The 24,699-nt window shown below is 36.1% G+C and overlaps 3 protein-coding genes across 4 annotated transcripts in view; 2 read left to right on the forward strand and 1 right to left on the reverse strand.

The window, feature by feature from the left end:
- LOC142981558 (uncharacterized) overlaps positions 1 to 12,694 on the forward strand; it is a 31,109-nt gene extending 18,415 nt beyond the window's left edge. For both annotated transcript variants that reach the window (XM_076127558.1, XM_076127557.1), the window contains exon 2: positions 12,128 to 12,694. In XM_076127558.1, the coding sequence (XP_075983673.1) occupies positions 12,164 to 12,694 (531 nt within the window). In that variant the 5' untranslated portion in view covers positions 12,128 to 12,163. The remainder of the gene's footprint in view (positions 1 to 12,127) is intronic.
- Flo2 (flotillin-2) overlaps positions 1 to 24,699 on the reverse strand; it is a 268,758-nt gene that overhangs the window by 147,923 nt on the left and 96,136 nt on the right. The window lies entirely within an intron of this gene.
- On the forward strand, positions 12,766 to 15,037 carry LOC142981557 (glucose dehydrogenase [FAD, quinone]). Its single transcript, XM_076127556.1, has 2 exons — positions 12,766 to 12,906; positions 13,090 to 15,037. The coding sequence occupies exons 1-2, from the start codon at positions 12,766 to 12,768 to the stop codon at positions 14,797 to 14,799; spliced, it is 1,851 nt and encodes a 616-aa protein (XP_075983671.1). The 3' UTR covers positions 14,800 to 15,037.

Raw genomic sequence — 24,699 nt, forward strand, 5'->3', positions numbered from 1 at the left:
CAATTTTGAAAGGAGGTTTACGTTTTCATGGGGTTACAATAAAATGAATGACCTTACTGAATTGGCACATGTGTGATTGAATAACATCGTGCTAACAAAAGTTGCGCGCGCTTCGCGGCATATTTGAAACCGCTTGACATTATCATGTACAATGCAATAACATAATAACGTTGGTCACTGTTCTCTTGAAGTAAGAATTGCATGAGATGTACACAATACTGTAATTATATGATTTACGACTAAATTTGTTACAATAAATATTGATGTTAGTGGAATAATAACTCTAGAAAAACAATATATTTGTACAAAACAGTTTAATTGTATTTAAAATCGTAAATAATGAAAAAGGCTTACAAAAATACAAAGAGGCTCTAAATTGATTGAAATCTTTATTCTTTATTAAACTAATTTGAATCATGTTTAAAAACTATCGATACAATCTCAGATATTCTCATCTAATTCGAAAGTGTGACATTTACACGATTTTCACACTCACATACAAAAATGGTTCGAGTGACATTTGCTAATGCGCATTGAAATAATGTTATTATAACTGATTCGCAATGGGTATTAAGTGCCTGTCTATACTTAAATTAAATTGAATATATTCAATAAAATTCCGGAAATGTACAGAAATACCTTTTTCTCTGAAGCATCCAAGAAAAATTAATCAGTTGGTATAAGTCATGGAAGTACTTTATACTTCCTCGTCCTTGATCCTTTCACTAACAATTATCACAAAAAACGTCATTTAACTTAAAAGCCTCAAAGGTCTTAAGCCTTCATATTAATAAATTGGGATCAAGGCACAACAACTTGGAACTGACATTCTACATAAATAGCCCTTGTAATTGCACCTTACAAAGTGCGGGTACACGAATAAGGTCTGTCATTAAAAAGGTTGCACTTGCTCTGCACTTAGTTTCCTCATACACCTGTCAAACTGGATTCCACCTGCTTTCGTCCTATTTCAATACAGCCCCTTTTACCAGTGATGTTTTTGTTATTGCGTTTGTCTCTTTTTATCTAATAGAGTATGAGTAGGACGGGTATAGGTACTTTTCTATCAATTCTAGTTTGATGGATGACCGTGATAGGTAAATGGACGGGATGAGTGGTTCCAACTTGTTACTAAGTACATTTTTCTGTTGTGTGAAAGCATCGATGTATTAGATTATAGTCTTTGTAACTCTTGGGCGTATACGTGAGTAGGAACAATGGAACAACTTCTTGAAATGTTAAAGTGGGCGTCACACTATCATCGCTACAGTAGGTCGCAGATTCGATTCTCATAAGAAACAAGTGAATCTCAAATTGATGTTGTTATGTTGGGTTACTCTGTATTCCTTGCAAATAATTTAATTTTCGTAATTGACAAATGTAAGTAGTTTTTTAGACTTCTAGAACATTCTAAAAAGCCTTCCTTCGTAAGCTATTACAAAACGCAATTATCAATATGATAGATGTTTGCAGGTTGCGTGTATCTGTGAAGTGTTGAATAAAGGATGTACAACGATACATCACGCCAATTATACTCAATGTATTATGATCGCTGACGAAAAGTAGTTAAAATACGTTTACCTAAGTAATTACCGCTGTGTTGCTATGGATAGTCATTTATTTTGATACTATCTTATGCTACTGGTGATAAGTTGCAATCCACGTGTATAGTAACTATTCACACAATCTAGAACAAAACTTTACACTTGAATATTGATACAGTATCAATAAATAAATAAAATACCCATTATTGTCCCACTGCTGGGCAATGGTCCTCCCATAATGAGGGAGAGGTTAGGCCTTGAATCTTAGGCATGCAAGTCAACCACTTCCGAGAGCGGTACCAACTTAGACCACTCGGCTATCACTGCTCTGATACGTTGTGGAGTTTCTACAACCAAATAGGCTTTCTTTTTTCTATAAGTTAAACACATATTCTGTTAGTCAATAAGAACATCACAAATAATCTACCTCCTTATTTCTCAATATAAGCACAGCACATTCCTATGTACTCATCAAGCAATTACTCAGAAGTTAGTTTACGATTACTAGGTGAAAATTCACGGTGTTTGCTCAAAGCCTACGTGACGCGATGACCCCTTGTGACACAGATGGACTGACCTATCGAGATAATGGCTTTCATTGCAAAAAAAAGCGGCCCAAGTGCGAGTCGGACTCACGTTCACAAGGTTCTGCACCATTATCAAGAGAAAAAAAATTAAATAGGTTTTTGGAGGGGAGCCCCAAATAAAAATACTCATGAATTTATTAATTTCTATTTTTATTTATTTCTTGTAAATCTGTGAAAATTTCAATGGTATAGCTTTCACTGTTTATGAGATAGAGACTGGTGACACACAGACGGACAGCTAAGTCTTAGTAACATCTGTTTTTACCTTTTAGAAACAGAACCCCAAAACCACTACTTTTGTAATAATAGCTGGCAACCTTGTGTTCCTTTAATGGGATAATAATGCGATGTGCATTATTGCGAGGGAATTGAATATGAAAACACCTGTTAAAGCAATTTTCTGAATCACGTCGACCTTCGACATGTGGATGTGGCCATTTTAAGTTTTAAGAGCAGTGAGCCCAAGATAAGTAATATCGGAGAGAGAGGTACCTTCAAAATATAGACATGGTGCCTGAGTTAATGAGAGGTCAATCAATTATAACATTTGTATACAGTGATACAGATCTGAAGTAATATATGTATGGAAACGTGTTATCTTCAACTGTTAAAGTTGTTAACTATTACGCATAAAAAAGATACAATTCTATTATTCCTAGCTGTTGCATTTACTTACGCAGCATTTGTTAACTATACAGTAACATTATAAGAACCTGTCACTGATAATTTTTAATTATAACTTAGGTAATAGCACGCAATATTCTATGATGCGCCTATGGATGCAAAAAAATGTTTTTAACCAAAGTCCTGATATCCATTTTTGTTATAATTCATCATCGAGCAATCGAAGGGACTGGAAATTAAAGGGAGAAAACACTGCTCAGCAGTGAAACTCGGAAACAAAACTTAAACATTAAGAAATCTACTGAACTTAACTAAATTAAATCAGTTCACAATTTAATAGTTAAGTATAGTTGCACAGTTCGACACTAACCGTAAATCTAGTTCAAAATACTCAAAAGGCGAAAGACGACATTCTTTACTTACAGATATAAATAACTACGACGAACTGGTTGACAAGGAACAAGGAAAACTAATGCGGGCCAAAGAACTCATTGTCTCTGTAAAGGTCAAGTGCTTTCTCAAACCGGCTCACTCGTAGCACTTCAAACTATTTACAAAGATAACCCCACTGAGAAAACTAGATAGATAATATAATCTAATAAAGTAGCAACACGGTGACTTTTAGAAATTAGCCACTTTAGAATTAAACAGTTTTAACAGTTAGTTTGTTATCAACTGTTTTAACGGTGAAGAAAAATACCGGGATAAAAAATAAGAGTCCCTTTAAAGTAGTTCTTGAAGAACTGCAAAGCCTCTAGCCCACATTTCACCTGACCCTCGCTTATACTCGCAAGAGAACCTTGCCCAGAAGTGGGATAGTAATAGGAGAAATTTATTAATATCTTACCAGTTAGTAGACAGCTTATTATGCTATGTTAAAAACTCATAATGTACCTACTTAACCTAACAGATACTCATCAAATTTTCTGTAGAATATAAGAGATAGTGAGAGAAACTCAAATTAACAGTTGTAACTTAGATTATTAGTACAAGAAACGTTAACATACAGAAATAACTACGATAAGACTTTTATAAGGCGATAACAGTATGTTTCCTACTAGTCACAGTGGTGTGTAAGTAGTTATTATTGAGGTAGGTCATGCTCATAAGCGTTCAGATAGTATCAGTTGAGGAAATTATTCACACCACATACGGCCGTTGAAGCAGTAAAGCTAAACCACAGTAGATAGTCATCATATACATAGTAGATAGTGTAGATAGTCATCTTATGTATGTTGTCAGCTGCCTAGATAATATCTTGGTTTCTCTCTTTACGAAACAACTGTTGAAGCACTCTTAGGTCTTTAGGTTTTCCGGATTAGTATAGGCTAGGTCTTGATGAAATAGAAACCAGTAGGCACTACTGGTTTACGTTTAAGCGGCACAAGTATTCATTCGTGTATAATATATTTTAATTATGTCAGCCATTATATTTCTCAGGTATATTTAACACTGTTCATGGGTTGGGGTTTTTATTTTATAGAATACGAGAGTATAAACAATTTACTTTGGTTTCTTATAAGACATTAGAAAGATACAGAAAACTATCTAACTTTGGACCAGCGTTCTTGAAGATGTTTCAAACATAATATGCTAATGTGTGTTACATCAATCAATGAAGACAGGTAGGCGTGGCATATTGTAGGCTCTGAAATGTTATGTAACACAATCAATTGTTAATGTCAATATGTCAAATGTTAAAGGTTGATATTATGTCACTAATTGCTTATTGTTTATATTATGAACCAACACGAAAATATACACTAGAAGTAGATTTTTATTAAATACTATTTAAACAGGGTCCCTGTTTAAATAGTGTTTAATAAAAATCTGTATGTAAATTACAGGGATTGTTATTTACGAAATTGTTGCCACAGATGTTACTTTAAATATCAAATTGCTTCGATAAAATAAACAACAAACAGAAATACTGCAATTTTGTGCCGAAAAAAGTGAGAGAGAAACATGTTTTGCGATCCTACCATCACTAAATAAGAGAATACAACATAATCTATCAAATGCAGTTTACGAAATTTCTTGAAGTTCACATAAATAAGGTTACCAAGTACATATAACAGCTATACATCAGACTTTGGTAATTACGACATGAGTTTCTTTACACACATAATATGCTCGCCTTCCTACAGTTCTATGAGCCGTCCATGCGTGCTGTACCGGAAAAATTAACAATCTGCATGACTGGAATCACGCAAATCAGCATTTCCGTTCGCTTATTACGACATGTCCAGTTATTCTTCAGCCTATTCTTCTAACTACACTACTGGCGTAATCCATCAAGCTGTTTCAACACTTAAAATCAGCTTTAGAAGCCCTGCATTTAAATGTTGAAGATCTTTGCATCACTGCGTAATTTTGTTGTATCACAACAAACACATGATTAGATACAATTTTGAACTTCATTTACTACCATTACATGAAACAAAATTGGGGCTCAAATTACAAAGTTGCCATAATTTGATCGTTGTGCAACGGTGTCTTTGCCACGTCTCACGTTCAGTCCCAAATTGTACGTGTCAATAGAAACTGAGAGTGTCGTCCATAAATTAGAGTTACGCCACAACACGCACGCAGTGGTCAACTAACCATTGAACCAACAAAACGAACTGAACTATCTTGAAGAACTTTCTCCGTCGTAGATGGACAACGATATATCAATCGTCTTACGTCAAACGTATGCGTATAGAATAGACGCGCTTAGGGTTGAAGTGGCGAACACTGGTCAACAAAACTATACTAACAATGAACTCTATGTGTCAGTAATAAAGTTGAGAATCGTGTTGATGGTAAACTGGATAGTGACGGTCCATGTTGCACGTAGGCAGCTGATAATGAAGTCAGTGTCCCACTTGCTGGATCAAATAAAGTTCGCAATAAAATCGATGGAGAATTAATGAACACGTTTATAAATCCTAACACGGTGTGGTTCACTGTACCAAATTATTTAATGGTTTTGTTGCGTGGCAATTTATAGATAGGTTACGTATACCTACAACTATAAGCAGAACGAATTATTTAATAGAACTGTATAAGGAATAGGGACCATTAAAGAACTGGAGCTGTACTGCATGTACTTCAAATATGGGTGGCTAATGCACTCGACGTGCACTATAACCTTTGGAAATAGGTCTTCGGAATAGTAGGTTACTGGGACGGAGTAGGCCAAATTAGGTGAATCACCATTTCAATTTTTAGAGGCTTTACTAAACTGTTATCTAAGAGCAGTAAATAAATAATTACACATAAAAAGAATAAAATAGGTATTTACACGCTATTAATCATAATAACAGTTGTAAGAATACTTTAGTATACTCTTAAAAAGACATTGAAGTACATCGTCCCACTTTAAATAGCATAAAGCCAAACTATCCGTCTTATGTAATAACCTAAAAGGCAGTTAGCTTCCAAAACCGTTAAAATCAGCATAATTCGAGGCCAGTGATGGCCATGAATAAAGAAATATAATTCATTATTCAGGTTGTGCCATGGCAAGCAGAGAATTAATACAAAATACGGTATATTGGCACACTTAATGATACCCTCGTTTTGGGTATAAAAGATATCAAGAAGAATCAGGTTGTCTGACGTTTGTATTGACGAAAAATTAAGTTCACCGTTTTACAATACCAGTATTTATATAGCAACGTGATAAAGATTTGTATCATCCGAGTCCAAATACAGAATAATAAGTTTGGAAAGAAAATAAACAAAAAGCTCAGCTGGTTCAACATTTAGAATAATGGGTTATCTTTTCAACTTAGTTAAATATTTATATAGCACAGCATATTTTGTACTTCGCTTACATTATTTCTCTTTCGATCACGATTCAAGCCATGTTTGATAGTATGAGTACAATAGGATTTATAGGAATTTTGCCTTATTGTGAAAACTCTTCACGTTATAGCTCGTAGCAGTAGGTGGCCCAGCCGATGGTTTCGTCGTGATAAGCATATAAATGGCCTGTTTGAAGTTTCTATTTTTATTCACTTATCGGCAGTTAGCTTACTTACGAACGTATAATATTGCAGTTGCATTCTAATAAACTCAATCACAGTCTTGTGTATTTAGACCTTGGGTAGTCTGCTACCCAAGGTAGTTGACAATTAATTAGGCAAGTCGACCGACAAATTACGAAACTTGCATCAAATATTGACTTGTAATTGGAAATGTTCGATTTATAATATTTTAAGGTCTTCAGATAATATAAATATTTATTTTATTGGTCTAAAAATGCAGCAATTTTTGTTCGATAGAATTCTAGAAAACATCATTGTCTATCAAATATGAACAATACTCACATAAGACCATTTAAGTATATTACTCGCTCCTGATTATCTCGATAACATTAAAGCAACCTTTTTAATCATTCCACTGACTTTGAATGTTAATTTAAATGTAGCAATATAATCGCAGACATCTTCTAAACTTTTCCTTTCTCTCATATATTCAAGGATAAAAGCTGCAAGAGGTCGTTACACTTACAGATTTCGAAAACGTCTACTTAAATCAAAATATTTAAATCATTGTCTGTAATATAATCTGTTTCATATTCTGGCATGACTTTTATGCTTTGGACGATACTACCACAGAATAATACTACTCTGTCTTATACTAAAGGCAATGAAGCTTTACTTTCATCATCATAAGACGACGCCCGCGGCTCAGTGATTTAGGTGGGCAAGGTGCTCCCACTTTAGTCGACTGTTCAATTCCCACGCAGAATATATATTTTTGTAGTTTTCAAGTTGTTGCATCGATTCTAGTACGATAGTATTGTATCTAGCGGTCAGCTATCTCGCGACATTAAAGTAAAGAGTTTGAAAAGGCAAAGGGCGATCGGTATGTGTAGTTTTAGATTACGCACTTGATAGTGCCAAATAATCAGCAGTCACATTACTGTATCAAATTACTTGAACACGAGTCCCTTCTAACATTGAAGAAAAACCGTTCTACACTAAAATTACTTTGTTGCTCCACATCACAGCGGCATTTTAAGGTGCAGCTGTCTCGTAAGTTGCAGTAATTTACCAAATACACGAGATGTTAAAAAGCGACCGGTGTCACGCTACTCCGAGCCTTCGGTTGCAAAACACCGGTCAGGTTACTAGGTACTCGGCCAACCTGGTTAACACTCTCAACCGTTGCACAATAAAATGTACACATTACTATTAACCAATTATGTACATACACTTGTATAATATTTACTGAGGTTACAGCAAATTATTGTCAAATATCATATAAAGGAATTATAGTGGAAGAATCATGCTAATTGATTAGTTATACAGACATACAGACTAAAGACTAATACATGCAGCAGCATGTATATTTACTGCTTACGGACGTAAAAAGTAGGTATATACATACGGCATACAAACTAGGTGCCCAGTTTGATATAAAAAAAGACCAGCGAAGACTACAATTAGGTTAAAGAAATTTAGACTGTAGGACAATTGGAACCAGGTTGTATTGCATTGCCAGTAGCCATATTTTTCAACCAAAATGCCTTTAATGGTATGATGGTCACTCTCTCACTAATCTAATTACGGGACCGATCGTAAGTTTAACCGCGTTGTGCTCTAATAATAGCAAGTCAAAAAACAACAAATAAGTAAAACCTACTTAAAAGTCAAAACTGTCATGTTATGTTCAAAACCTGTTATGACACATAAGAAGATTGTGTCTGTAATGAAAAGTGGATAATTAAGCATTTATGACAAAAATAAAGTAATAACAAAACTGTTATAATACAGGTGTCGACTAGTACGACAGTTAAAAGTAATTAACTAGAAGGGTGCCGGCGCGGAAACACGCGTACTCGTCTAACGGACCGTTTGTGTCTGAGCTACACACTGTGTAACCTAGGAACAATGTTTTACTAGTGGGAAAGAACTTCAGCGCTATAAACTATAGTTTTTTTTGCGTGTTATAAAGTCTTAGTATTACTCCTTTCAAAATAATATTGAAGCACGAGACAAAGACGAAAATTCAGATATTGATGTGTACTTTGCTCGCAAGTTTATAGTTTTTGATGAGAATTTGAAGACTAAACCAATATGTTATTATTAATTAGATGCCGCATATACAGAACAACAATGTTAGGTTAATTGCTAGGATAAGCGGCTAATTTACCGTGACAAAGCTTAATACGTCCCAAACTGCAAAGCAAAAGAAATTACTGGAACAAAATAATTAACTCAAATAAGAACAATACTCGGAATAAACTCACTATTTAATACAAAGTTGTTCATTCGAACTCATTTTACAACGTTTTGCTCTGAAAATTTTGAGTGTCGGAGAACTGCAAACAATAAAATTACGTTATGGAGACGTCGAATTACAAGATCGCACACAATTTTATTAGTGTTTAAGCAATATAAATACATACAATTACTGTAAAACGGTCTTATATCTTTAGAAAAACGTTTAAAAGAAATGGAAAAGAAATAATGACATCAAGTTAAGCAAACTTCTTCATGGTATTTAGAGAGATAAATAATACGGATCTAATGGTCGTTCCGCTTTTTAAATATACTCGTGGGGAAATTTACCTTCAGTAATTAAATCTAATAAAACACGCGCGAAAAATAGAACAAAATTTGAGTTTTTACAATTACCATGCAAAGTTAGACCTTAAGATTAATATGACTCGTAAACAAAAAGAAGATCAAATATTGTATATCGGTGGTCAAATAAAGAAACAATCGAAAATCAGTCTATTGAAATATAATATTAATAACCTATTAATGTCCAATACTTCTTAAAGTTAACAGTTATAAAACACCTAGACTCCTATTTATATAAAATTGTGCATAATAAGCAAATCAAATTAAAAAAGGTTTACCCAACATAACAACGTAGAGTACTTGAGTTCCAAAAGCTCTTACCGATACTCGAAAATAAATTTGTTTTTAAAGAAAAAAGCATATTTACTGAAGGTTAACGGACAATTGATACTTGACAACAATCAACCAACAATTTGCATCTTCAAAATTCTGTACACTTAACGTATGCACTCTCATGTACACACAACATCCAACCTACACACATCACACACAAGATTCAAAATAAAACAGCAGGCTTTAAATTTTGGCTCGAACGCTACAAGCAACTTCAGACTATGCGTTTATCAACATAAAGTTTAAATTAGGATAGCATTTTCTAAATTTCAGTTTGTTGTCTTTCACATGTTTGTCATATGAACAATAGAAACAAATGTATGTAGTACGCTTGTTAGTTTCGTTGTGTTGAAGCAGTTTCGACGGTATAATGCCGGTATAATGCCGCCGTGACGGATGGCCCGTGGACGATCGTATTACATGCTCTTTGAATCACATCGTGACTTGTACGTTAAGTTTCTTTATTTCAAGGCTCGTTACGTTTGAATTTTCAGACCTTTAACACATTAATTGATTTTGTTTTGACAAGAGCAAGGTTCAGAATGTTCTTCTTGAATAAAATTGAGCTGCAAATAAATCAATTTAATCTATATTACAAGATGTCTGGGTGTGAATGAGGCAAGGGAAGTTTATAAGGATCGTACCAAGTGGCGTTCTTTGCATACCCCTATGTGTAAAGGCCGTGATACGTGTATTTACGAACTGCATTTACGCACTAAGGACCTCAATTTCAAGCCAAACTATAAAAGCACATATCAGAATCAAACTTCTTTCTCTTATAATAAAGACCTCATCCAAAAAGTATTACATACGCTTCTTAGAGCACTTTTTTCAAAAGTTATCAAAGTCCAAATAACATTATAGTTATTACCGAGTCGATGATTTCTAAAGATAAAAGTGACAGTACTGCATCATACGTTAGCACAGGCGTTCAATTACCACCTGTTGTGCTCACCTCACGACCGAAAGTGAAACGAACACATATTTTGTAAACATTACATCGAATTTTACGTTTTTGTGATCCACAAAGTTCAATGAGCATAAGTAATTCCTGGACGCATTTGGGAAGGACTAGGGGGTTATCACATATATCCGTTGACAACTTCTTTAAAGCCTCTATGCTGTTTTCTTCCTTAGATTATAGTGATTAATCCGTAACCTTAAAGCAGCAATGTGGCTATTAATTCGACGTACACTAGTTGTCAACTGAGATACGTGATACGCTTACTGGTCTGAGAACGCAGACGATAGACGATACTTTGGAAAAAAAAGGGGGAAAAATCCTGCCCGGCAGAGAGACACTTAAAGGCTAAGGAAAAAAATACTTCTCACCTCAATTAATAAATATAAAAGGAAACAATAAAACTACGTCGAGATATTAAAATAAATCTAAAATTGCTAGTGAAAGTCATTACAGTGGCTAACTGCAGTACCGACCGCAGTGGTTTGAAGAAAGTCTACAATTTAACGCACAACTAAGAAGATTATGTAGTTGATAACTCTTGTTTAGTTATATAATTGATATATTATAATAATTCACCGAGACAACCACTTATTTCTGTTCTTACGAAAGTAAAATATAGACAGCAATTAATGTTTCTACGTGTCATAACTAACGATGTAACTAAGTCTTAATCTATTTCATTTAATTAGTATATATTCTGCATTTATTTTATTTTATTATATTTTGCAAGTTGAGCACACACTTGCAACTCTATTTAGGTTTCTAACTGAACATTTAAAGTATAATTTGTTTGTAGAAACACGACACTTCAAATTCAAGTGGTTTATAAAACCTGTTAAAATTTCTCTCGCGTTCAAATTTCGTCCGGCTCCACTCCCAGGTTGAATGGCCGTTCTACTGACACACAATACTGGCCATTATTTTAACTAATCATGTTTGTTGCTGATTGCTTCAAACGGTCTATGTATCGATATTCAATTTGTTAATCTGTTTCTATTTTTATCGATAACCTGGCTATACTATTCACAGCATCGTCATGCAGATTTGTTGAATCACCCGTTGACTAAGTGTCAAATTCTTTAAAAAATTTGATGCAAATTATTCAAATTGAATGGAAATTCTTAAAACAAGCTGTTTTGTTAACTTATGTCTGCTAAAAATGTATTCAGAAACAGTTTTAAGTTGACGTAACTTGCACACACACAAACATATAATACCGTTATCATTTAGGATTTTATTTGCAGTCTAAATCGTCCGTGTTTTTAATCCTCTTCGCGAGTAAAATCCGTTATGAAATACTACAATTAACATTCAGGGTTTTAGCTGTAATTGTTTAGACTGTAGATATAAGTAACGCTAATTAAATCTTGCCTCATAATATATAGTTACATCAAGATGTTCACGTACCATAATCAGTAATAGTCAATTACCTGCAAAAGAAAAAACAGTACGTTAATATTGAAATAATAACACAATGATTTTGCATGGTTTCAGAAATCAAATATCGAGAGCACGATCCCGCGCCACACCATGGGCCAGGAACAGTCGTACGCGCACGCCAGTGGCACGCAAGTGAGGCGCTACAAGGACAAGTACGACGAGCCGTTGCAGTACCGCAGCTCGCCCGTCGACTACCGAGCCAACGACTACGAAGACAAACACTACAAGAGGCACAAGGCGAGGAGAAGCGCCGACAGCTTCAAGAGCGACAACTCCTCCACCGAAAGCAGCGGCTACCGGAGCGGCTCCAGCGCCTACGAATACCGCTCGGACAGATCCTCTAAGAGCGACTACTACTGCACCTCCTTGTACAAAAACGAACACTACAAGGACGCCAACAAGGAACTGTACAAACCTGTTAAACTGCACAAAGAGAAACGTTACAACACTCTCCAACTATTCGACACAGACAAGGACGACATCAAGAGCGCGCGCCTCAAGAGCTATCTCAGTGATTCTGAAAAGGTCAAAACGGCTCCTGCGAAAAAGGCCGGCATCAGAAATTACACGCCTAAAATACTTTCGGAGGAGGAGCAAAGAAAAAAACAAAGTTGGATATAAGAGAGCTAAGACTAGTAGGATAATTAAGTTGTAAATATTAGTATAGCGGTAGATGAGTTGTACAGGTAGAGATGGAGGCGGCAGGAGCGCTAGCCAGCTTGGCACCCTCACCCATCACCGTATTGGGTCTGATACCACTCCTGGCACTCGGGATCACGTACTTCAGATACCAGCAATTCGACCCGGAGTCTTACATTACCGAAGTCAATGCTGTACGTATATTTCTTAACACCATAGACTAATATTTTTTAATAGCCTAGTTCCACAAAACATAATTATTAGTAATAAATCTTATAAACAAAATATTGAGTAATGTGACATGATTTAAGTTTCGGTAATGTAAAGTATCTTCAACCATAAACAAATATTTAAATAGCCATTGTATAAAATTCCAGGTGTTGCCGATCTACGACTTTGTGATAGTCGGCGGGGGTTCGGCGGGAGCAGTGGTGGCGTCGCGGCTCTCCGAGATCGGCAACTGGACAGTTCTACTGCTGGAGGCCGGGCAGGACGAGACGGAGATATCCGACATCCCGGCCCTGGCGGGCTACACGCAACTCTCCGACATGGACTGGCAGTTCCAGACCACGCCCTCCAACAACCGCTCCTACTGCCTCGCGATGAACGGCGACCGCTGCAACTGGCCCAGAGGCAAGGTACTCGGCGGCTGCAGCGTGCTCAACGCTATGGTGTACGTGAGGGGCAACCGCAACGACTACGACTTGTGGGAAGCGCTCGGTAACCCCGGCTGGTCCTACGATCAAGTGTTACCGTATTTCCTCAAATCTGAAGACAACCGGAACCCGTATTTGGTAAACACTCCATACCATGCCGCTGGAGGATATCTCACGGTACAAGAGGCTCCGTGGCGTACTCCTCTAGCGGTAACATTCTTACGAGGCGGCATGGAACTGGGCTACGATAATCGTGACATAAACGGTGCGAAACAAACAGGCTTCATGTTGACCCAGGCAACGATGCGACGCGGCAGCCGCTGTAGTACGGCCAAGGCCTTCCTCCGACCTGTCAGACAAAGAAGCAACTTGCATGTCGCTTTAGGTGCTCAAGTAACAAGGATATTGATAAACCCTGTCAAAAAACAGGCATACGGAGTAGAATTCTATCGAAATGGTCAACGGCACAAAGTAAGGATCAAAAGAGAAGTTATAATGTCTGCCGGAGCACTAGCGACACCGAAACTAATGATGTTGAGCGGCATTGGTCCTGCAGATCACCTGAGAGAACATGGCATTCCTTTAGTGGCTAACTTGAAAGTAGGCCACAACTTACAGGACCACGTAGGCCTTGGTGGTTTGACTTTCGTTGTGAACAAACCTGTAACATTCAAGAAGGACCGATTCCAGACCTTCCAAGTTGCTATGAACTACATCTTGTATGAAAAAGGACCGATGACAACGCAAGGAGTAGAAGGTCTGGCTTTCGTTAATACCAAGTACGCTCCAACGTCTGGCAACTGGCCTGATATACAGTTTCACTTCGCACCAAGTTCAGTCAACTCCGATGGAGGAGAACAGATAAGGAAAATATTAAACTTACGGGACCGTGTGTACAACACGGTGTACAAACCTATAGAGGACGCTGAGACATGGACCATTCTTCCGCTGCTCTTACGTCCGAAGAGCTCAGGCTGGATCAAACTGAAGAGTCGTAATCCCTTCCAGGCTCCGTCTATAGAGCCCAACTACTTCGCATACAAGGAGGATATTCAAGTATTGACTGAAGGTATAAAGATAGCTATGGCTTTGTCGAACACGACGGCATTCCAGAGGTACGGGTCGCGGCCTCACAACATCGCACTGCCGGGGTGCCAGCACCTCGTGCTGTTCAGCGATGAATACTGGGAGTGTAGTTTGAAGCACTTCACGTTTACTATTTACCACCCAACTGGTACGTGCAAGATGGGCCCGAAGCACGACCAAGACGCGGTGGTGGACCCCAGACTGCGGGTGCACGGTGTTGCCAACCTTAGAGTGGTAGACGCGAGCATTATGCCCACAATCGTGAGTGGCAACCCCAACGCTCCTGTCATCATGATCGCCGAGAAGGCATCAGACATGATCAAAGAGGACTGGCTCGTATTATGACAGCGCTAAGTGTGATTTTGAATGTGAAATACTCAGTCATGAACAAATGTGTAGTGTATTAAAATACTCGTTAATGTTATTTTATTGAGAATAATAATAATATTATTGATTATAAGGCTGTAAATATTGTGAGTAGGATAGAGTAATATTGTGTTATTATTATATTTACTTGTGTCTGTAATGCATTCACTGTACACATGGGCACATCATAACTATCATCAGAAAATACAACAATTAAAAAAAATCTAACCGTTTTATTTTTCCTGCTACATACAATATTCATATACTATGCCCAACTCGCACTTGGGTAGCAAGGTGGATTCAAGGCTAGCTTCTGCCTCATTTCTGGAGGATACACTTCCCCAAAAGACAGTAGTGCATTAAATGCTATGCTAAAGATATAGTTATAACATTGCAAGTATCACAAACATAATAAGCAATTCTTTTACCAATGGGTAAAGACAAACAGAATACTAGCAAACCGTTCCCTCTTACGAAATTACAAAAACAAAACTACTTTTTCCTGACGTAAATATGACTACGCAAGTATAAAATACGAAACTTTTGAACGTTGCATAAAATATTAGTATTAATTAAGCTAATTTATAATACAAAAGATTTATTTAATTAATTTATTCGTCTAGTTAGAAACGAAATCAGTAAGACACACAAAAAAATCTGCAAAGTCGAAATTTAATTCAAAATTGCACAAGAGATGTATAATCATTATTGATAAACTTGATTAGAGTATCATTAACATAACAATTAGGCCCACCGCAGACAGACCGGAATAATCCTCGCGCGGTCTCGAGCATTTTCTTTACGGCTCGCGGATGCTCGAGCATGCTCGCGACTGCTCGAGCCTGCGCGAGGAAAACTTTCTAGGTTACCATTCTTCATTAAACAGGCCAGCTTTCGTGAAAATTCGTCAACGATGGTAGACTAGGCCATGATTATAATTGCTCTTTTGACTGAAGAAGAATAAAAATGTCGTTCTCTCTCTTTAAACTCAGTAACAACATTGAAATTTTTCGTACGATGCTCGCGCGTCCTCGAGTAGGCGCGGGGATACTCGCGCATCCTCGAGGACGCGCGAGCATTTTTTGTCAGGTTCAAGCAATTGTGCACTTTATTTTAATTAACTTAAAGTTGATTTTCAAGTGCGTTAAAAAAATCCTCTCCGCTGCGCTCCTCTTGGTCTGCGCTGACCCTTACTGCATTCTACTCCTGTGTAAAAAACTACTACGAAACAACGAAACTAGCTTTATACTAGAGACATCTGTTGACAAGTAGAAGCAACTAAAACTGAAAATCGAAAGCGACATCTTGTGTTGAATAGCAGTATCTTTGAGTAACTATTTACGTTAGTAAGAGATATGACGTGATAGTTTATTTTTATGTCTCTAGATGGCGTTATACGATCTAGCGTTAGAATCTGAATCCATCTGAACTGAATTTATAGCAGTATCTATCTACTGAAAGATTAATTAGCAGACTGCTGACGACAACGCTGTCATACATAATTTTTGCAATTATTGATGTCAATAATGATACCATCTTATTATAAAGAAGACGACTGACTTAACCAAATCTCCACCTTATTAACTGTTACAGAAATTAAAGTTAGAAAAGACTTCAGGAAAAATACCTTAAGGTAGCCAATAGGTTACGTTGATGTTACGTAGAACTAACACCAAGCGCCTTAACCGCAAAGCTTTTCACACTTGCGGTCTCTACTCTACTATGAATAGCGCCCTATCGTTTCCCGTGAATGCTGTAATCGATGTATATTGGAATGTCTTTGACATTATATTAGGTTCTTGTTTTATCAGTACATGATCTCCTTAAATAATCATAAAAAGTCACGAGTTATTGGGGCTAAAAAATACGTTCACACCTGATGTGACAACTATTTCAAATATTAAAATGAAACTTAATCTTGAAACAGTAAAAATTACCTACTCCGTTAGCAAAACCTGCTAAGGATACTAGGGGGCAGGGGCTATCTTTTACCATTCAGCCCACTTCTACTCACTGTTGAGTATAGGCATCTCATTCAGTTCGCAATTTTTCCCCCAATCTGCGCTTGTCTTATCCGAAAATGATAATAAAATAACCTCATTGAAAAAAAAAGATATTCGCTAAATCGGCGCCATATTATACTTACTACTTTTTACGCTAATCCGATTACAACATAGTGCAACATATCACAAAAAGCAACAAAATACATAACGCGGCACATAATCGCGTCTCCCTACAATCAGCGGTCAGACCAGTGGCGCTACTATCACTACTTCACTACTGCCGCTATCAATCACAATGTAACCGCACACCATTTATCACACCTTATAGCGGCGATTGAATCATTCGATAACTCAAACCAGTTGTACACTTGTACCACATCAGGGGTGGCCATTGTGGTCAACTTAATAGCCTGTGACTTACTGCCTATATTTTGCGATCTATTTATTTGGTATTTGATACGGTATTAATACGGTACCCCAATAAAATATTTACTGACTAGATTTTTCCAATCTATATTTTATACCTTCATAAAATACCTGAAATTATATAACATTTTAGTACTCTACACGCCTCGACGAACTGAACTAAAAAAAATTTTAATGCAGTTAGATTTTAAATGTATATTTCGAAAATAATAACTAGATATCAATTTAAAAAAATAAAGAAATCTATTATTCTCCCGACTACATCGAAGTCTGATTAAATTAAAGTAAATGCCTGGATACTTTAATCAAAAGCTAGTATAAAATTAACATAATCTGACTACTCTGAATAGTCTAGTAACTAACCAGCCTGAAGCCTAAAATTGATCAGTAAATCGCAATCAAACGGTTGGCCACCCCTGTACTGCCGTCCAACTAACAGATTCAATATTTAATAAACGTTTATCTCCCACCGATACAGTTGACACGTTAATCTAGAAATATCTAACTCATTTGAATATTATGTTTCAAGGAAGAGATCAGTTAGTCGCCGGGAAATAAGTGTGAAGTTACATCACCAGCGTCCGACTGTCCGACTGTTCGCGAGTTGGTGTCAAGTTCTTATTTAGATTATGAACATCTTACTTTTTACTATACTCTGATTAACATTCACTAGTGCCTTACGTAATATTTTAGGAACTAGAGATACAATTCGAGAAATAAAAAGATTGAAGTTCAATAAATGTAGTTTACTAATCGAATAGAACGAATTATGATGTTCGCAATCATGTTTTGTAATTACTTTGACAGTTAAGACTTGTCAAAGCTTCCGATTGCTGTCGAAGTGTCAAGCTCAAAAGAGATATAAAAGTCGTTCGGGATTTTAAGGTACCTTTACTTCACGCATTGAAAGTTTCAATATAGCAATATTTATAAACTAAAGCTTGTCAACTGCATTGCCACTTAGGAAAGTATAATCTAAATTAACAGCAGCTTTGAGCCGGTGCGGAATAAGCTTTATTTACTACTTTAGAGTGAGTTGTATTGTATATAATAAAACATTATGTAATAAAAGGATCCTTTGTTAGTATGAACTTTGACTCCCAGGTTATGGGAGACTACACTAATGCCGGAAGACGGAACACACGATCACCACTCATAACTCTCCTGGAGAAATTCAACGCATAAAGCTTTAGTCAAAGGTGAATCATTAAACTATTAAGAGCTATTACTAGACTATTATACATTCAGTACATACATACAGTACATTATACATACTCACTTCGTGAAAACTTCTGGGAATTTTATGTATTAAATAGGTACTGTATGTATTACTTACAGTACCTATTTAATACATAAAATTCCCAGAAATTCTCACGAAGTGCTAATCAATGCCGAAGAGTAGATTTTAGCATTTAGAAAACCATTTTGCTTTATGAACTACAGTAGCATTAATTTCATCAAATCATTTAAATCCATTAATTTAATATCGTAAAACCCAGATAACTCATAGGGCTATTACATGTCCTGTTGATCATGGACACTCTCACAGAAATTCGTGGTGAATAATTTTGACAGTTTACGAAAATACTGACTATAGACAAACCATCGCTTATGCCTTTTTATTATATTTGTCGTGAGTGACGAACAAATACAACAACTTCCTGACACAGTTAGTGACTACTACCTTAACCTCTACACCTCTAAGGCCGGCAAAGTAAACAAAGCTCTACATTTAGCGAACTCTACTTCCGCACAAACTTATTTTCTCATCAAAGTACAAGCTTTGTGTTTCGCAGTCGAATGTTATTGGATAACATATCACTCAGCAAATAATATACTTGTAAGTAATTGAACTGAGCACGAATCAGTTACACAACATATTTCTAATTAATATTACAAGCGAAGATTCGCGTTCTTATTAATTTTATTACCTTCCGCCTATTCATCATCGTCAAATTATAAGACATATATTTTAACCATCGTTTAAGTACAATATTGCAATTAAAATTGTATAACTAAAACCCTAACCTGGAGAGCTGAAACTAAATCCAGTAAACACTTTCAGTTTCAGACAGAATTTAGTTTTAAGTATTTCACTGCAACCTTAAATACGTGCCTTACTGTTTTCTAGAGTATAGATCAAGTTTTATGCACCATGACTCCTTCTAATAGGAACCTACAGTCAAATACTAAAAACTGATTAAAGTAACAAGTGAAATAACATCGGACATGCGAGAGTTTCTTCAAAAGATATTTGACCTGGATACACCCAAACAAACAATTAAAGTAAGTTAATCTGGGTCTCTCAAGCACATAATACTTCATAATAGTAGTGTTAAAGTAGTGTGTCGCAAGCGCAGCGCACGGTGAGCGCACGGCGAGCGCACGGCGGGCGCACGCCGCGATGGTTGCGCGCGCGCACCACCGATGCGACTGCGCTCACGTACACCGGCGCGGCCGTGCGCCGGGTTATATAACACTCAGAGATATTCGCAGGGTTCCGCATAAGACCCTGCACACACTACACGATAGTTCACTAGTCAGTACGACTTGTATGAATATAGCTTTAGATGTCTTAGTAACAAATCTCCTTATCGATAATTTAGTTTAAAGTGTATTCTACTTTTTAAGCTGTGTGATTTAATGATAATTTAGACCTCGTACAGAATGTTTGTAGAAACTTTATTTCTTTGGAAATCTTTTGAACACCAATTCGTAAAGCTATAAGGCATGTTTACCAAAAGCTTTTAAATTAAGTATTGTAAATAGTCACGACTAAAATATACTGTAAAAGGTTCTATTATACGTTTATTGGAAGTGAAAGTTCAATAATTTGATACACTTCAAAATAAGTAGTGTATTTACGTGATTGCTCTATTCTATGACAAAACAAATACCTTTTATCTCACCGCACCCTTTTTGTAAATAATAAATATCAAGTCCTAATTACGTCTTAACCTCTAAATTATTAGAATAATTAATATTCATACATTTGTACACGTACAGATAGTCAATAGTCACATTAGTTATGAAATACAAACATAAAATAATAAACGTATTGCGTAAACATATTAAACAGTGCAAGTCACAAATGACTTCATCGAGAACATGTAACTGGCTAAAGTCTCCACACCGGTTTGAAGCATTCATTTAAATTTTTTTAATCATTGCAATTGCCCTGTTGCAAAATGGTCCGGTTAGAATCTACGTTTGCTAGAATTTTAGTTAAGCCGGGAAAATTATGATGACGTAAGTATTTGGCAATCATAATTACGTGTACACACACACTGTAAGAACACACATAGTCAACGCACGCACCTCTCAATACGTCGAACATGTGCGTATTTGAAATAAATTATCAGTTGCTCTACCGGTTAAGGAAAACATCGTTTGAAAACGTTTAAGTAAGAGTTATCCAGAAAGTTCTCATAGTTATGGAAGTCGGTCAACTTGTAACACGTGTGATTGTTTGATGTTACATCATGAAAGATATTCTGATATCAAACTTCAAAGCGTGAGATTCCAAATTCGTAGTTTCTATACAAGAGTAAACAAAAATCATGAATCATATTTTATAGTTGAAAACATTAATCCGAAGACAATTTCAAATTAATGTTTAACAATAGTCTTTATATCAATATCGTGTGTTATTTATAGTCTTAAAAGGTAGTAGAGTTCATATACTCTTATACTACCTTTTAAGACTATCTCTTATTAATGTTAATAATAATTACCCTTTCTATAAAGTAACAGGTAAGTAACAATTAGTTCATATGTCAAGCACAACAAGTAACCTGAAAACTATACATCTGAAAGTTCAAGATTAACAAGAAGATTTTTACTTATAAAAGAACTGCATTAAATATACGTAAGTTCCATAAAATTGAATCTCAAATATATTTAAAGAGAGACCTCTAGTAATTGATTTAACAATCGCTTAAGATTGCAAAGCTTGAAAGAAGTCTTATTCTTATCTACATACATGACGAATGTATTCAAACCTGTGACGTCAGGTATAGTGGTGAGACGCTTCCGAACTTCGCTCGACATGCTATGCAGCATTGCGCTCGTGACAGTATGGACAAAATTCGCGCAATGTGCTTGAAATGTCGCCGACATTATGTTATGGGACGTGTGTTCCCTAGAATACCTATTCGTAACGTGCTCAGCACAAATACGAAAAAAGCCCCAGCGAAATACTATGTGTATTTATCAATATATATGTATTTTTGTATACTTCTTTCCATTTTAATCTTTCTTAACTATTTGTTTATTTTGCTCAACTCACTCCTTCACTTCTATTATACACCTACTTCTTCTTATCTCTGCATCACCCGTAGGTTGACTGGTAGAGAATGCCATTGGCATTAAGTCCGCCATTATACATTTTGTATATGAAGTTAATAAATAAAAAAAAATAAATAAAATAAAAATACGACCCCACAGACATCAGCTACCAATATAAAAAAAAGGCTTTTGTAGACTTCCGTCGCCGCTGCATTAAAATATTTGACCGGATCATAAAAATTCCTACAATATTTTGTCTGAAACTGACACAATATATTCTATGACATCACAGTATGTGCCACGAGGCTGACGAAGCCTACAAGTAGGTTGTTTACATTCTTCGGACATAATTTCCGCGAGCGCCGTGCTCTCTCACTACAAAGGATCTCATTACTGAGGTTTTATGTTACTTCACACGTAATCACATCAAAAGTATGAGTTTTGTGGCCTTATTTCCTATTTCACGTACACCGGATTTCTTTTATACGCTTATGTTAATTTATACTAATGATGTTATTAGGAAGTGCTCGTAATAGTGCTATCGTGTGTGATCTAAACTGAAATATTAGTTTGTGAAATAGAGATGTAAATATGAAACAATAATTAAGACGTAAATGGTATCAAACAACGGAAATACCGTTTTCTGACTCAGGTAAAGTTAAGAAATAAGTTTTAGAATTTTTGTAAGTATGAGTAACAAAACTCCAACATTGGGATTGCAAAGTTGAACGTTACTTCCATATTTATTTCCTCGTTAAAATTACACGTGCATATAATATCCATAAGTTTGGCAAAACGATTGTCTAAAGTTCATTCACCCATAAACAGCATAGTCTACAAGATCACTACGTAACCAAGATATATTTACATAAAATACACAACAATTGGTCGTTTAAATCGCAATATAACACGATACAATACACGAACAGTTTAAGAGCAAACCCTGTGAAAGCTTTTCACACTCACATTGTGAGTTCGAGCGATGACGTAAGCGGCCCCATTACCCACAACTTTCGATTTCTGGATGAAATCGAGTCCGCTTCCTTGCCGTACCCATAGTAACCTTGTGAGCGTCTTACGTCATAATTCATACCTCCACAACTTGATTACACTGTCAGGCTTTCAACCGATTATTGATGTAGATATCTCATTTGAATCTAGGCGACTAATAATATGTCATTTCAATACCGTAATGATGTAGTTAGTTCGTTTGTAGCATTGACAGATATCTGGGGGCACGGCAGTGCCCCCGCAAGTCGAGCAAAAAAAAGCGGCACGGCCGTACCATCTTTTCTCGAAGCACTTCAGGCCATTTTCGACCCCCTATAATTTCGTTGTGGATAAAACAAGAAGCCTGAATTTTTAGCGACTTATCAGTCATTGTATGAACACGGTATATTGAAAATTTCAGTCAATTTGAACCAGTACTTTAAGAATGACAACTTGTTAAAGTTTTGAATTTTGTCACTCACTGATTCACTGACTCACTGACTCACCGATCATCAAAAGTCTAAGGCATTTCTAGCAGACTTAGAAGCTTCAAATTTAGAATACAAATAGAATTTAGTATCTTAATCATGGGAAAATTTCAATATTTTCTAATTTCAGTCCAGTTTTCTAAATACATTAACTGCAAGAATAACTTTGTAATCTTATACATTTATATAGGATTACAAGGTTACATTTGCAGTTAATGAATTAATTATTACTGTAGTATAATAGAAAATAATAGGTGTACATAGGTACCTACTGTATGAGGCATAACTTAAGGGTGTTTAGCCTATGAAACTGAACAACATTTCAATAGGAAAATATGTTGAATTATGAAAAAAATAACCGTCTTTCCATACAAATTGGACTTATGTTCGCTTTACAAAAAGAAGTGAGATGCCATCAAAAACATCCTGTAAAAAACCTCAAGTCTCGCAGCGTAAAAAGTGGTGAGATCTATGTAATACCAAGTCGATTAATCTGTTTAGTCTCTACTGAAAGGACCTTCTGTCTTAAGTTATTACATAAGTTATTATCATGCCAATATTAAAAATATTTCACGTTTAAAACAAATAAATCGACTTGGTCATCGCATGAAAATACAAATTCGCCATTAAATTTCAGGAGCATTAATTTCTTTAAGATACTCATCTCAATCATTATATTCGGAAGGACCCTAGTGAGGAATTCGGTTGCTGGCCCGTCGTGCTGTGCAGTGTGGTACATACTAATAATCAAATCATGCGATGGCCAGGTCGATTTATTTGTTTTAAACGTGAAATATTTTTAATATTGGCATGATAATAACTTATGTAATAACTTAAGACAGAAGGTCCTTTCAGTAGAGACTAAACAGATTAATCGACTTGGTATTACATAGATCTCACCACTTTTTACGCTGCGAGACTTGAGGTTTTTTACAGGATGTTTTTGATGGCATTGATTTATTTGGCTTCCGTAACCGCTAGTGGTAAAAACAGTCATTATTCACAAGCCGGAGCTGTTCCTTTCAAAAAAGACAAAATAGTTGTCAGCTTCACAGTTATCAGCGATGAACTAAACGTATACAAAGAGTTCTGCTGTCACAACAATACTTAGCAAATGGTTATCTCATTGAGCTGAGAGTGGCATACAGATGAATACAGGCCATCTGGCGGCTCTTACGACACCTAAAACAATCACTTGTTATAGAGCTCTTTCCGTAGATACTACTCGAAAAGCGAATTCCGAAAGTCTCGGAATGATTCGATTCAACACAAAATATGTATAGTGCAATTTCGTAATCGATCGGGAGGATTTAGGACAATCGACGCATCATTTTGCAACCAATTACGTGTTCGATTTTCGTCACCCTGCGTCGGAATGAAGGCGTAGACAACAGGCACGTCACGTCGACACTATGTTAGTATGGACACATATTACAAAATGTCGCATAAATTATCACAAAAGTTTAAGTTCACGAACCAGTTACACAATAACAATATCATAACAAGACGTAACGTTGTATCATATCGAGGAAAGTTGTCATTTTCTAGAAGTATATAAAAACGGGAAATGATTGCTACAATTATCATTCATGATGGTGAATATAATCTCATGACAGTCACGAGAGCGAACAATGTCACTGTTGAGGATGTAACCTCTTTCTAATTAAGATGGCAATAGCAATAAC

This window comes from Anticarsia gemmatalis, chromosome 20 (genome assembly GCF_050436995.1).
Source record: "Anticarsia gemmatalis isolate Benzon Research Colony breed Stoneville strain chromosome 20, ilAntGemm2 primary, whole genome shotgun sequence".
NCBI lineage: Eukaryota > Metazoa > Arthropoda > Insecta > Lepidoptera > Erebidae > Anticarsia > Anticarsia gemmatalis.